This window comes from Parambassis ranga, chromosome 24 (genome assembly GCF_900634625.1).
Source record: "Parambassis ranga chromosome 24, fParRan2.1, whole genome shotgun sequence".
Classification (NCBI taxonomy): Eukaryota; Metazoa; Chordata; class Actinopteri; family Ambassidae; genus Parambassis; species Parambassis ranga.
Window position 1 is genome coordinate 14,625,834 of NC_041043.1, and position 14,400 is coordinate 14,640,233.

The 14,400-nt window shown below is 47.4% G+C and overlaps 1 protein-coding gene and 3 non-coding genes across 4 annotated transcripts; 3 read left to right on the forward strand and 1 right to left on the reverse strand.

Annotated features, from left to right (window-relative positions):
- The first annotated feature begins 9,021 nt into the window (after positions 1–9,021).
- LOC114429266 (5S ribosomal RNA) lies at positions 9,022–9,140 on the forward strand. Its single transcript, XR_003669641.1, has one exon. It is a non-coding gene; the product is annotated as a 5S ribosomal RNA (ribosomal RNA).
- Positions 9,141–9,427: 287 nt separating this feature from the next.
- On the reverse strand, positions 9,428–9,546 carry LOC114429267 (5S ribosomal RNA). The gene has a single exon (XR_003669642.1). It is a non-coding gene; the product is annotated as a 5S ribosomal RNA (ribosomal RNA).
- Positions 9,547–9,854: 308 nt separating this feature from the next.
- On the forward strand, positions 9,855–9,973 carry LOC114429268 (5S ribosomal RNA). Its single transcript, XR_003669643.1, has one exon. It is a non-coding gene; the product is annotated as a 5S ribosomal RNA (ribosomal RNA).
- Positions 9,974–10,166: 193 nt separating this feature from the next.
- rpl7l1 (ribosomal protein L7-like 1) lies at positions 10,167–14,280 on the forward strand. The gene is made up of 6 exons (XM_028397170.1): positions 10,167–10,248; positions 10,718–10,826; positions 10,909–11,072; positions 11,390–11,527; positions 11,604–11,713; positions 13,644–14,280. The coding sequence occupies exons 1-6, from the start codon at positions 10,235–10,237 to the stop codon at positions 13,850–13,852; spliced, it is 744 nt and encodes a 247-aa protein (XP_028252971.1). The 5' UTR covers positions 10,167–10,234; the 3' UTR covers positions 13,853–14,280.
- Positions 14,281–14,400: the final 120 nt, after the last annotated feature.

A 14,400-nucleotide genomic window follows, 5' to 3' on the forward strand; every position in this document is an offset into this window, starting at 1 on the left:
ATGTCAGCCGCTTTGTCACGGTAACCTGGCTGAGGTAACTGTGTGCTTCCCGGGCTCCGTCCATTGATGTTCAGCTCCTAAACAAAAGCAGTTTTAAACAAAAAAAAAAAGATATTTAGGTTTCTATCGTCTCAAATACCAGAGCAGAAATCTGACTCTGCATTACAGCATCACCTCTGAGTTTTTGCAAGTGGAAACTGTTGCTGTTTTATCATTGAGAGTAGCCTAAACAACGAACCTCCTTGGACTGTGATCAGCAGCTCTTTGTCACCAGTTTAAAGTTATCAGTAGGCGTCAATCAACCTCTTCTTTCACGTAATGTTTAATTGATCTCTGAAAACGATCACTCAACATTTATTTCTCATCAAGTCATTGTAGGATTTGTTGCTACTGCTGATACATTTTTCTGCCATTTTTATACCAATCATTCCAGAATATGTATGTATTAAAGTGCAATACCGCCATTGGCCATCAGGGGCTGGCTCCAAAAATTATTTGGCTCTTATGGACTCTGATTTTAAAATCAATATATACTCTAAAAAAACTGTACTATGAACTGTAAATATGTGCAGCAGCGCCCTCTGCTGTGTAAAAAGCTGACAGCACGTGGTCTTCCCAGTGGTTGGACATTATTGAGAAAAACATACGGTGACATGAACTTTCAAGACAAGTCCCAGGGGGTCCGACTTGTCCAATGCACTGAAGCACCTAATTTATTAGCTTTAATTAAAAACTTCCTATACAAAAATAATTTACAGATTAACATGTTCTACTGTTATTATGTCATGTTTTTCAAATATTTAACTTTTTCCTACATTACAACATTAAAATTATTCAACTTCTTCACACTTTCTTCACATAATCAACGTTTCTACCACAATCCAAAACAAAGTCAAGTCATCCATTCAGCAGTAATCAAATGTGGTTTATTTTAAAAATGCTTTTTTTTGGTTGTCATGGTAACTAAAAACAGTTCTAAGTGAAAACAGCAGCTGTGATGTTATTGTTGCTGGGCGACACATCAAAGTTAGACAACAATCCCCACGGACAGAAGACTGACCAAGGTTACAGTGAAAACAGTGTATCCCCCTGTGAAATCTTTTTTCAAGGGTGTAGCTGCACCACAGTGACCTGTGACTGAAGAAGAAGAAGAAGTACTGCCAGCCGAAGGTACAAACACAGGATTTGTTAGATCGCCGTGTACATTGGTGACAGGGGAGCTGACAGAAGACACACCAGCAGTTCCAGACTTTGTGAATCCATTTATGGTCCTCACACCAGACTACTTTGAGGACACAATGAAAGCCGTCCCACTCGCACTTCCAAAACGGATCAGAAACCGCTTCCGTATAAATCCCTGTCCTCAAGATGGAGGCAAACCAGTCCCTACATCCAAGGACAAAGCCCTGCAGCAGCAGATGGTCGAGCTCAAATTGTCTGTAGACGTTTGTGTGGACGATCTGATTTCACACGCTGCCAGAAAATCCAACAGAACCCTGACCCTGGAGGAGTCAGAGGAAATCCGCCTGCGCCTGCTGAACAAGATCTTGGCTGAAATCCAGGCTGAAGATTTGATGATCCCGCGTGAGAAATTTGTAAATCTCTACAAGATCATTTACAAAGACCTCCTGAAGAAGTGGGAAACCCCATCCAAGCTGATGCATGACTTGGAGTTGGGGGAAGCACCACTGGATGCAGAGGTCGTCAAGATCTTCAAAAAAGACATGTTGACACCAAGAGAAGTCCCTCAGTCTCAGTCAGGCATCAAGAGGATCTTCTCAACTAATTGGAAAATTATCAGCAAGCGGCCACAGACAGAAGATCCGATGTTCTTGCCCCCGGCCTCCGGCCCCTCGGGGGAGGCCGTGAGAGTTGGATCAGGACGTGGATTCCAACGTCCATGCAACTGGACCGAAGAAAAGGCAGGATCGGGGCCCTCCCTCCCTCAGAGTGAATTGAATTAAAGCCTATGATGTGCTGGTATAATCCCTCATATGTTTTTTTTTCATTTATTAATACAAATTAATACAAGTAAAACATCTACCAATACCAACAATTTAAAAATAAAATCATTAATCTCTTTTTCTCCATGTAAGTATTCAGCTTATTGGTTAAGTTTCATTCAGGCCTGTTTTCTTTTGTCCCTTCACAGACACTGTCCTGTGTGTGGAATCCTAAAAACATCCAGTCATTTATATTTATACATATAACAGCCAGGAGTCCACCGCTGAGGCTCAAACTGCAGTTCACCTTGCAGCCTCTAGGGGGCTGGCTCAAAAAAAAATGACTCCTCATAGACCTCCATGTTAAAAAGTTCAACTTTACAGAAGTAAAAAGTACAAAAGTGTGCAATTTGAAAGTGAAATCTGTCCGTTACATCAGTCAGTGTTATCTCTGGCACAGAGATGAGGTGTTATACAGTTTGTATGGCATGAGGCAAGAAACATTTTCTAAGGCGCTCCGCTGTCTGTCCAGTACAGAGAGGAGAGAGTGATCGGGGTTATCCATCGTAGATAACAGTTTGTTCAGCATCCTCCTCTCCACCACTGCTTCAAAGGTCTCCTGTCTGCAGCCAATGACAGAGCCAGCCTTCCTGACCAGTTTGTTCAGTGTGCTGGTGTCACTGGCTGCAATGCAAACTGTGCAAATCGGTGATCCAGGAGACAGTGGACCCGCCAGCACCCATCAGCCGCAGCTTCTCTCCCAGTAATGGAGGCTGGATGGTGTCAAAGGCATCAGAGAAGTCAAAGAATGTGATTTGATATGACAGAGAGAGAGAAAGAGAGAGAGAGCCTGAGGAGGAGGAGCAGGAGAAACTGTCCGCATAAACAGGTGAAACAGCGACCTCTGCTGTCTGTAAACAAAAAGCTTACAGCACCTGGTATTCCCAGGCGGTCTCCCATCCAAGTACTGACCAGGCCCGACTCTGCTTAGCTTCCGAGATCAGACGAGATCGGGCGTGTTTTTTTTTTTTTTTTTTTTTTTTTTATTATAAAATTAGTCATAGAAGATATTTACAATAAAGCAGAACAAAATACATGCATGCAACCGTTTCCATCAATGTCTCACGCTTCAAAAAGTAAAATACACCCTTCCATTCTCCACGTGAAACACGTTGTGTCCCTGCATCACCCTCATCCCCCTACGTGCTCCCCATTCCACCCGTGCTCTGATGAACTGCTTCAGGGTCAGCGTAAAAAAGTCCCACGTGTTCAAAGTCCGACCCTCTTTCAGCTTGGTGTTCCTTGCAACGTATATGGCGTGCTTTGCAAATTGTCCAACCAGGTTCACTATGGTCGAATTGCTGTACGTCGCAGTGTCACCAAACAAGAGAAACAACCGCCACTCCCTCTCTTCTCCCCACAGCATGCCTGCTCCATCCCGCAGGAAGTCCCTCAGCCGGCGTAGAAAGGGCGTAAGCCTCGGGCAGTCCAGGAACATATGTTCCAACGTCTCTGCTTCTGCTCCGCACACAGAGCAGCCCCTGGCAAACACCTCCTTATTTATTTGGTGCAGCACCACCCCCGGATGCGTCTTTCTGTGCCTCAAACGGAAATCCGTGTTGTGCACCGCACCCGGGGCGATGCTCTTCTTAAGGGTGGCCCAGATGCGGTCCCCCCGCAGACCCGGGAAGACCCTCTCCCACGCCCGGTCAGCCGCCGGAGCCCTCCGTCTGCCGTTCACGAACATCTGGTAAAGCGCCTTTGTTCTCAGGTCCAGCAGATTGGTTCCCCCCTGTGGTAGAGAGAACTCACACATACCATCAGCAGGCTGCGCCGACTCCCCCTGCCCCTTGGCCAACACTAGCCACCGCCGAGGGATGGAGTCAGCCAGCTTTGCACAGACCCCCATTATGGCCGGTTTCCCGTATTTTACCCCCCTCCCCTGCAGGGCGGCCAGGACCCGCCCAACATCAAGACCACCGGCCCGGTCAACCACGTCTCCCACCCTGAGCAGCCCAGCTCGCTCCATCGCTGCACATTCTAACTCCCTCCCTCCCCAGCGGATCTCTGGATTGCTGAAGATGGGCTGCGCTCGTGCCTGTAGGGTGTTAATCACCTTTGCTTCCAGTAGGGGCCTCAGACCAGCCCAGGCTACCACTATTTCTTCTGCCAGAGGCTCGACCACCCCCAGGCCCCCGGGGGAGCGCCTCTGACAGAGACCCCACAGGCCCAGAGGCGGTTCGAGTCGCAGGTCCTGGATCAAGAAAGACCTCCACTTCGGGCCAGAAGCCCCTGGTGTCAGAAGCTTTTTAATCAATTTAACCCGCAAAGCATGTTTCCTGCACCCTACACTGACCAACCTCAGACCGCCTCTGCTCTCCTCCTGGATCATGACGTCAGTAGCCACCTGATTCATCCCCGAGCCCCACAGAAAACCGCCGATGGTCCCACTGATGTCCCTCTCCCTCTGCTGGGAAAGGGGACAGACAGCCAGCACATGGTTCAACAAGGACATAAGCAAGGAGTTCACAATTACAACCTTGCCTTTTATCCCCACCCTCCGCTGTTTCCACATATTAATTATTGTCCGCATTTTCCCCTGCACCCCATCCCAGTTCTTATCTATTGCGCTTTGCTCCCCCTTCCCCATCCAGATCCCCAGTATTTTTATTGTGTCCCCCGCGTCCATGAAGCCCCACCGGTTCACAGTGCGTTCCTCCGTCCCGCATCCCATAAGGAGTGTCTTTGCCGCATTCATCCTCGCCCCCGACGCCGCACAGTACTCCTTCACCCGCCTCACCACCCTATCTACACTATCCTGATCCACCACCGTAATATTCGTGTCATCCGCATATTGGATTATTTTGTAGTGCTGTGAGTCACCCACCCGTACGCCCTGGATGCCCTCGTCAGCATTGACCGCCGCCGCCAGAGGCTCGGTGACCAGGGTGAATAGCATGGCGGACAGCGGGCATCCCTGTCGGATCGACCTTTCCAGAGGAAACCCACCGCTGCACACACCATTCAGTTTCACACAGCTAGTGGCCCCCCTGTACAAAGCCTTAATCCAGTTAATGTACCGAGCTCCGAAACCTAGCTTATCTAGAACTCGCCACAGAAAAGCATGTTCCACCCGGTCAAACGCCTTCTCGAAATCAACACTGAGCAAGAAGCCGCCCGTCGTGCACATATGTCTGGTCAGGCACTTGACCGCCAGGGCAGAGTCGGAGATGTCCCTGCCCGGCACGCCATATGCCTGATCCGGACCCACCACCACTTCTATCACGTGTTTTAGCCTATTTGCCAGCACTTTCGCCAAGACCTTGTAGTCCGTGTTTAACAGGCTGATCGGCCTATAATTCTCCAATTTATGTGCTCCCCCCCTCCGCTTGTATACCAACGTTATGACCCCCTTGGAAAAATTCGTAGTCGTCCCTCCTTTTTGTTCTATATCCCTATAGACAGCCAACAGAATAGGGGCTAGTTGGAGTTTAAAGATCTTATAGAATTCGCCCGTGAGGCCATCCCATCCAGGGCTTTTGCCTCGGTTCAGCCCCTCGATCGCTACCATAAGCTGTGGCAGGGTGAGGTCCGAATCACAGGCCTCCCTATCCGCTGCATCCAGCGCTCTCTGCAGGAGAGCCACACTACCGTTCAGCTGCTCCGCGTCGATGCCCTGGCTGGTGAACAACTCCCTGTAAAACTCCTGGGCTGCCAGCAGCACCTCCTCCACCTCGCTCACCATTTTGCCCTCCCTATCTTCAACCTCCCTTATATACGCCCGTTGCTGCCGCTGCTTTTCTAGGCCTAAGAAGAACGCCGTTGACTTCTCCCCGTCCACTAAGTATTCCGCCTTGGCTCGAATCGCTGCCGCCCTACACTTGGTCACCGTCAGATTATGCAATTTTGCCAGCGCCACCGACAATAACGTGACATCCCGAGCCGGGTTTTCTCCTATTTTCCGTTGCTCCTGCTTGGCTACCTCCAACAGTTCCCTCTCCTCCTGTTTCGCCTCCCATCTCTTCCTTCTACAGTACCTGATGCACAGCCACTTGATCCTTTCCTTCACTCCCTCCCACCATCCCTGCAGATCGGCAGTGCCCACCATCTCCTCTCGCACTTCCCCCAAAAAAGCCCCCATTTTCCTCAAAAACACCTCATCCCCCAAAACGCTATTATTTAAAATCCACATACCCCCGTTCCTGCACCTGCCCGCCCCCCATAATTGAACCACCAAAGAGGAATGATCACTCCACCTGTTCTGTACATATGTTACGGCACTTATGCTGGGGACCAGTCCTGCCGACACCAAAGCAAGATCAATTCGCGACTGCTTTAACTCCCCCCTAACGACTTGTCGCCGAGAGTAACCCCTCACCTCCGGGTTAAGCGCCCTCCAGATGTCTGTGAGATTACAAACCGACATCAGGCGGTTCAGCTCCTGCCTGCTGACGTCACCCTTAAGCGGGTTGGTATTCGACGTGTCTTTATCTGTTAAAATAATGTTAAAATCCCCCACCAATACACAATGCCCTGTGACCCACTTGCCGAGCTCCGTTCGAATAAAATCTTTCCTCTCCATTTCGATATTGCTCCCATAGACATTAAGCACCCTCAGCACCCCCCTATTTCCCTTCAGGTCCAATGCGATCAGCCGACCCCCCGCCCCAGCATACACACACGCCACATCGTAAGGGAGGCCCTCTTTGTAGAGGATTGCCGTGCCCGCCTGGCCCGTCTGGCCCGAAACATAAAATACACCCCCCCCCCAATGCTTCTTAACCCCGTCCAGTGTGTCCGCGGCCCAAGCAACTTCCTGAAGACAGAGAACATCTGCACGGACATTATTCAGGATATCTTTCAGCTTGTCTATGACTCTTATCCCCCTTATATTCAAGGATGTGATCGTAAGCACCATGAGGAACAAGTAAATTAAAGTCATCTAATACTCACCGTTATGACTTTTTAATCCTCCGTGGTATCCGCCCCAGTTTACCGTCCTGTGCCCGTTTCCTACCTTGCAGCCTCATACCTATCTCCCTGTCTACATCTGAGTCCGAGGACATCTGCCTGCGCTCCCAGGGGGTGGGGCCAGCTCCGCTCTCCCGTTCTCTCGCCTTGTCGGCCAACAGGGATGCGCTAGAGCGGCTGGCGGGCCTCTGGAAACCGTCATCCGATACCATACTATCGGTTTGGGAGTGGATCTCTGGAACGACATCATCAAGACTGGACCCCAAAGCTACGTCCATCTCCTCGCCGAGCAACCTCCGGGCAAAAGCCATTGCTCCCTCCTCCACTGGTTCCTGCACCCTGTCCCCCACGCTACCCTGCTCGGGCGCGCTCGTCAAGCCGTCTACGGCGGGGACCAGGGCAGGGCCCTCCACTCGAGCCCCCCCTGCCCGCTCGGGAGCAGAGCCCTTTTTTCGAGCTCCCTCCTCTGCAGGGAGGGTGTCAACACATCCGCTCACCGTCCGCTCTACTCGGGTCTCAGGCCCCAAGGCCCCCACCCCCCTGCGCCCCTCCGTCACTGGAGCATCGTCCCGTAATCCCCCCTCCCGAACCACTTCCTCCTCCATATCGGAGCCTCCCTCAACCTCACCATCAGCCTCACTATCGTCCCTACAAATACAACTTTCCATCCTATTGAGACACACCTCACATTTCTGCACCCTCTTATTGCACTCACGCGCATAGTGGCCCTGAACGCCACATCTGTTACAACAGAATTCCGGGCAGTCCCTCACGATGTGCCCTGGCTGTATGCACACCCTACACACCCGAACCTGCCTATCGTGGATCACCCGGAAAAATTCTGGCCCAGCCGCCGTGCTGAATTTTGCGGAGTATGGCAAAGATTGCACCGAATCATTAAATTTCACCTTTACAAACCGCGTCCCATCAGCAACCCTGGTCCCCGGCCACATGCGCCTCTTTATCGGGGACACCGCCGATACCTTCCAGGCCTCCAGTTTCTCCAGGATTTCCTGGTCCATGATATAGGCTGGCAGGCCCAAAAAGGAGACCACCAGCTCATCATTAGCAATTTCCCTCCCCTGCACCAGCGTGTTCCCAATCTTGAATCCATCCAAGAGGCTGCGTTTGCCCGCCTCACTCCCCATTGTCACTTCGTAGCGACTCGATCCAGCATTCCTACACGCATTGATATTGCCACACATCATCCGCACATAGCGTATGAGCTCTATCGGCGACACAACTTCATCTCCCTTCAGCTCCACTAACACCGTAAGCCCCTTCTCATACTTTACTTCCACCGTTTTTCGCTCGCGCCGAGTCCGATCGGCGGCTGTGCTGGCCATCGTCCCCCCCCCTGGCCGCCCTGCTCCCCCCGTGTGACACATCCTCACCTGCCCCGTCGCTCCGCACCTCCCCGTCTGCACGAGCAGGTCCGATCCCCACCCGGTGCTCAGGCTCCCCGACTGCCGCTCGTTGCCCGTCCATTCGCCCGTCTTCGTGATGCTCCATGTCCCTGCTGCCAGCACACCCGGACGTGAACAAAAAACTACTCCCCGCCAGTCAAAAGACTGCGGGGAGCGACAAGAGTCCTACACGACAGCACAGTATCAACAAAAAGCCACAAGACAACCCAAAAACCTCCAAAAAATAATAAGAAAAAGCCGCTCGCTATTGTTCTGTTTCAGAATTCGCGCCCTCAGCTGCTCTCCCTGGCACTTCCGCAAGCGGGCGTGTTCAGAGTGGTGTGGCCGTAAGCGAGGGAGTATACAACTATCAGGACATTTAAATGTGTTAGAGTCAATCAATAGAGTTGATAAATATTTTCACTTATGTCTAATTATATCAAATATTAACCATAAAGAGTAAAAAAAAAACGTCAAAAGAAGCTGTGAATATATTATTGTCATTAAAATACAAAGAAGGAGAAAAATAGACGAACATTATTTATCTTTGTATTTTCTTGTTTAACTGATGTATAATTTTTTTTGTCTCCGTCACACAAAATGTTTATTTTTGACGATATAATTTGACATAAACGCCACTCAGATATTCAGATTGTTTGTGTCTGACACGTATAAAAGTCCTGATAGTTGTATACTCCCTCGCTTACGGCCACACTACTCTGAACACGCCCGATCTCGTCTGATCTCGGAAGCTAAGCAGAGTCGGGCCTGGTCAGTACTTGGATGGGAGACCGCCTGGGAATACCAGGTGCTGTAAGCTTTTCTCTTTTGACACAAGAGTTCACTGCTGCTCCTGTTTATGCAGACAGATTTAAATTAAAACACTAATGTATTTATGATTTTACACAGTGCACAAATATCAGAGTTTTACTCTCCTGTCAGTCATCAGTGCTCTCTGTGAGTATTTGATGTCCATAGAATACATGACTCAATGAAGTCACAAAGTTTAACCTCATTAACAATAAAGTAACACAAAGAAAACCAGAAGTTTTATCTTATCTTATCTTATACAGGTGAAACAGCGACCTCTGCTGTCTGTAAATAAAAAGCTTACAGCACCTGGTATTCCCAGGCGGTCTCCCATCCAAGTACTGACCAGGCCCGACTCTGCTTAGCTTCCGAGATCAGACGAGATCGGGCGTGTTCAGAGTAGTGTGGCCGTAAGCGAGGGAGTATATAACTATCAGGACTTTTAAACGTGTTAGTCATCAATTGAGTGAATATTTGAGCATTTTGAACTAGTGGTTCTCTGGTCAATTTTTAGTGGGTCACTGCTCAGCCCAGGTACCTCTGTCCTACAGAGAATGTGACGTCACCCTCAGTGACAGTCTTTGTCGTCATCAACACACAGAAAGAGAAAAAACATGTTTGTATTCTTTCTGTTTTCTTGCTGTATGCTTTTGTCTCTCTCTGACTCTCTTCACAGTCGTAACGAGTGACACATTTAAAATAGCTGAGAGTTACCTGTTCCCTCGCTTACGGCCACACTACTCTGAACACGCCCGATCTCGTCTGATCTCGGAAGCTAAGCAGAGTCGGGCCTGGTCAGTACTTGGATGGGAGACCGCCTGGGAATACCAGGTGCTGTAAGCTTTTTATTTACAGACAGCAGAGGTCGCTGTTTCACCTGTTTACAGTCATCAATACAATTCATCAAATCGTTTTATTTATTTATTTATTTATTTATTTATTTATTTCAACAACCAGCTCTATTTTTTTACAACTACAATAAAAAAACAGAAGAATATAAATAGTTAAGAAAAGACAAAAACAAACATCGACTTAGCTCCTCTGCCGAAAGCCTGCTAGGACTGACGTCATCTATGTGCGACGGCTGAGTCTTCGCAGTCCACCATGGCTGAATCTGAGTATGTATTTTGTTTTTCCATTACATCTAAGTCCATCTGGTCTGTTATGTTCACAGAATCGTATTGATTTGAGTCTTTCATTTAATTTGAACCTTCAACAGTTGAGTTCAAAAGCATATTTAAGAGGTTGGTGTGTAAAATACGAGAGTTTAGGGAGCTTGATTTCACATGGAGTTGAGTTCCCGAGAGATAGCCACAATATCGCTACGTTGATCCTCAATGTTGTCAGTTATATGAAACTATTTATGCGTCAGACAGCCTGTGAGGTATGTTTGAATGGTTTGACTAACATTTCTGCTAGCTTAAGATGCTACCAATAGAATTACCACAAAGTATGCCCTCGTAAACAGATAAGAGTGTTGTTATTTTCCAAAGCATGCTAATAAATGCTAATAAACGTCAGTTTGGAAAGTAAGTATCTTCAAGTTTTCCTTTCTGACTTCATCTGTTTGTATTCTTCCGTTATTAGATCCAAAAAGGCGATCAAGTTAGTTCCTGAGTATCTCCTCAAAAAGAGGAAAGCATACCAGGCTATCAAGGCCACACAAGCCAAGCTTGCCCTGCTTGAGAAGAGGAAGGTGAGTGTCAACAAAGTTTACATCACCCTGATTGTTCATGTGCGGCTGTGAATTTAACTTGTGCATCTCTGGATTATTCCAGGTGTCCAGAGGCAAAGCGATAAAGTTCAAGCGTCTGGAGGATTTCCTGAAAGACAGCCACAGAAAGCACCGTGATGACACTCGGATCCACAGGTCTCACCTCAGGCCTCCTCCCCCTCTGCCTCCTGCTACAAACAGGTTGGCCTTCGCCGTGCGCATCAGAGAGTGAGTACACGGACGCAAGCGTTGCATCAACTAGCAGTGTTCGCAATTTGACGGCTGTATTATCTGAATTTGCTAAATTTATTGCATTTGATCCATGTTGCATTTAACTAGTTTTAAAAAAAGCCAATTTTTGCAACATTTATTTTGATCAGATCTGTAATTCATCATATTATGCGATATAAACTATAGTGTGTCCTCCGTAAAGTTGCTGCCTTATGGTCTGGTATGATGTTGACAAGTGGGAATATTTTTTTTAGGTGGTTGAAATTGCTCTGCGTTAAATAACATAACATATCCATGTCCGTTGCTGCTGTTAGGATTAAAGGTGTTAGCCCCAAAGTGATGAAGGTGATTCAGATGATGAGGCTGCGGAAAATCTTCAGCGGAGCCTTCCTCAAAATCAACAAGACCTCTATGGCCATGATGAAGATGGTTGAGCCGTATGTGGCTTGGGGGTGAGTGACGCCGACCGCCGGCTTGTCTCTGGATTCGGTTTTAATGTGTGGCTGATGGTCTTTGTCTTTCTGACAGGTTTCCCAACTTGAAGTCTGTTCGTGAGCTCATTCTGAAGAGAGGTCAGACCAGGATAGGCAAGAGGAGAGTTCCACTCACAGACAACGCCTTCATTGAGCAGCACATGGGTACGTCACCTCCACTGTCTGTCTAACACACTCAGAAGTGGAGACTGTTGCTTAGTTTAAAGAGAAGAGAGAGAAATTTAAGCATGTATGCAGAATACATGACTGCAGGGTTGGAAAATTATATTAAAATAAAACGTAGTGAGCATAGATAAGTGAGGCTTGTCAAGACAGCTGAGTAGAGATCGATCGATATTGGTTTTTCTATAAATTCTATAAATACAGTATTGAGACTTAAGTAACTCTTAAAGTTCAATGTGATTTAGAACAAATGATCAAACTTTATTGGGAATCATATCTAAGGAAAAACGGAGCTGCTGCTGTCAGCTCTGTCCACCGTTTACTAGAGTCCTCATATGGAGCCTCTTCATCAAATGCCTGCGTTATCATTGTTTTGGTGACGTCATTAGCCGTTGCCTTTGTCTGCATCTGATGTACACGCACACGTGCACAGAACTCCTTGTACGGCCCTCACACTGCACACACACACACAAGTTTAGAAGAGCTGCTGACAGCAGCATGATAATACATACACGGCCCTTCCACTGCAACACAGTGAGAGACAGAGAGGCTGTCATTGGTTGGTCGTGTTCACATTAAGCGCAATTAATAGAAAGTGCTCTATGGACGATAAAACGATCTGTCTGTTCTGGCAGATCGCCAACACGTTTAAATCCTTCACGATCTTTTATCGTCAAATCGCACACCCCTAGGGTCAGCCGATGGCCGATATCTGGACGATTTCCCCTTTGTTTGCTGCTAATATGTCATAGTAATAATCCGTGGGTGCATAACAACGTTAAACTTAACACCCATCATTTATTGAACACCGATCTTAATTTTGCGCACGGCATTAAAATAAAGATGTAACAACGAATGATTTTGCAAAATCATTCAGTAATATGTCTTTTTGTTATTAACGGATTAAAAGTAACAAACCAAATCACCATACTGTAGTAGTTACCAAAAAAATATAAAAATGTTGCTAAACCCTTAGACAGGTTTCATGGGGATAATAACAGTGCCACATATATATTGACAGTAAAAACTATGGACAGAGCATCCGTGACGTCACCCATTTGTTTTGAGGCTCAGTGGGAGGCTCCGGGACGCTCCGACCGCCGCCATGTTGGCAGCGTCACGTCCTCCAAAACTCCAAATATGGACAAAGAGGGGGAGCACGAGCGGCGTTTAGGGAGGCAGGCGATCGTGGAAGCAGGAAACTTACGCTGTGATATGTCAACCGTCTGTTGCTGAAGCAGCAACGCCCATAATTATGAGTAATTTTAAGTCAGAATATAATTAAAATTCACCCCCCCCGTACAATTGACAATAGAAGAGAACCTATCATTTGAGACCAGAGTGTTGTTTTTGTACCAGGCTGTAAAGATGTTCATTTCTGCTGCTTCTTCTGGAGCCAGCCCCCAGTGGTTGCGGCTTGAATTACAAGTTTTGACACCTCCGCATGGGCTTCAAGTTTGAGCCCCGAAGGTTTGCCGCTTGCACATATAACATATACATAGTCATATATACATATATAGTCATTATTTTACACATACAGAGCAATTGAGCGACTGATAAATCGGTCGACCTCTACAGCTGAGTCGCTTGTATATGTGACCATGCTTTTGGATTTCAGCGTCAACATGTGAAGGCTGCTCTTTGTACCTTTTTTATTATAGTACAAACAAAACTTTTAAATTATCGATTGATCTCTTGGAGGCTTGTTTTATGCTTCAGGTTATAAAAACAAATTCGAGGCAATTTGGCACTAACCTTTACTGTAACTCAAGGATACATGGATCACAGTGTGATAGAGGTTTCTCAGATTACGCAGACTTAATTTTCTGGACATCATCAAAGGACTTAAGACACTTATTTTGTCCAAACTTGGCATTAAAAAACATTCCACGCTTCTCCTCTTGTCCCTCAGGTAAACACGGCATCATCTGTCTGGAGGACCTGATCCATGAGATCTACGCCGTCGGAAAAGGCTTCAGGGCCGCCAACAACTTCCTGTTGCCGTTCAGGCTCTCGGTGGCTCGGCACGCTGCCAGGGACAAAGCTGGGCTCCTGAAGGACCTGGGAAACCCTGGCTTCCGCGGCACAGATATCAATTCTATCATCAGGAAGCTGAACTGAGGGGCCAAACATCTTGAGATGGACACGATCAGTGGATGCTATCTTTGCTAAGGAGCGGATGGCGGTGGCAGAAATGCTCATATTTAATATTTGTACACCCGTTCTGTGGTCATACAGACTGCAGAAAGACCTCTGCTGTTATACATGTTGTTTGAATGGTTCCATGCAGCACCCCTGATCATGGACTGAGTGAAGCGGTGTGAGAAAGGTAAAATGTTCGTACGGCACAGTAGTTCCTCAGGTTGTCCGAGGGATTGTTCAGTCCAACGACAAATAAAAGGACGCGTATTGAATGATTCTGTAGGGTTGTCCTCCGTTCAGGAGCCCGCAGCCCACTTCACAACACAATAATTTACCAAATTCAGTGTCTTATAAATAATTCATGTTAATAGTTCCTTTTACAATAAAAAAAAAAAACAAACCCAAAATGATTCTGCGTTCAGGCTGATACAATGAGAGCTTTTGTGGTGTTGTTTCTGGCATGTAAAGGGTTAAGGGTGTTTATGTATGCTGTGATTTCACAGCCTGGAGTGTTACACTGGTGTCAC

Coding starts and splice junctions, on each gene's coding strand:
- rpl7l1 (XM_028397170.1), top strand. Junction 11,073..11,389: donor TTCGCCGTGCGCATCAGAGA/GTGAGTACACGG, acceptor TGCTGCTGTTAG/GATTAAAGGTGTTAGCCCCA. Junction 11,528..11,603: donor GAGCCGTATGTGGCTTGGGG/GTGAGTGACGCC, acceptor TCTTTCTGACAG/GTTTCCCAACTTGAAGTCTG.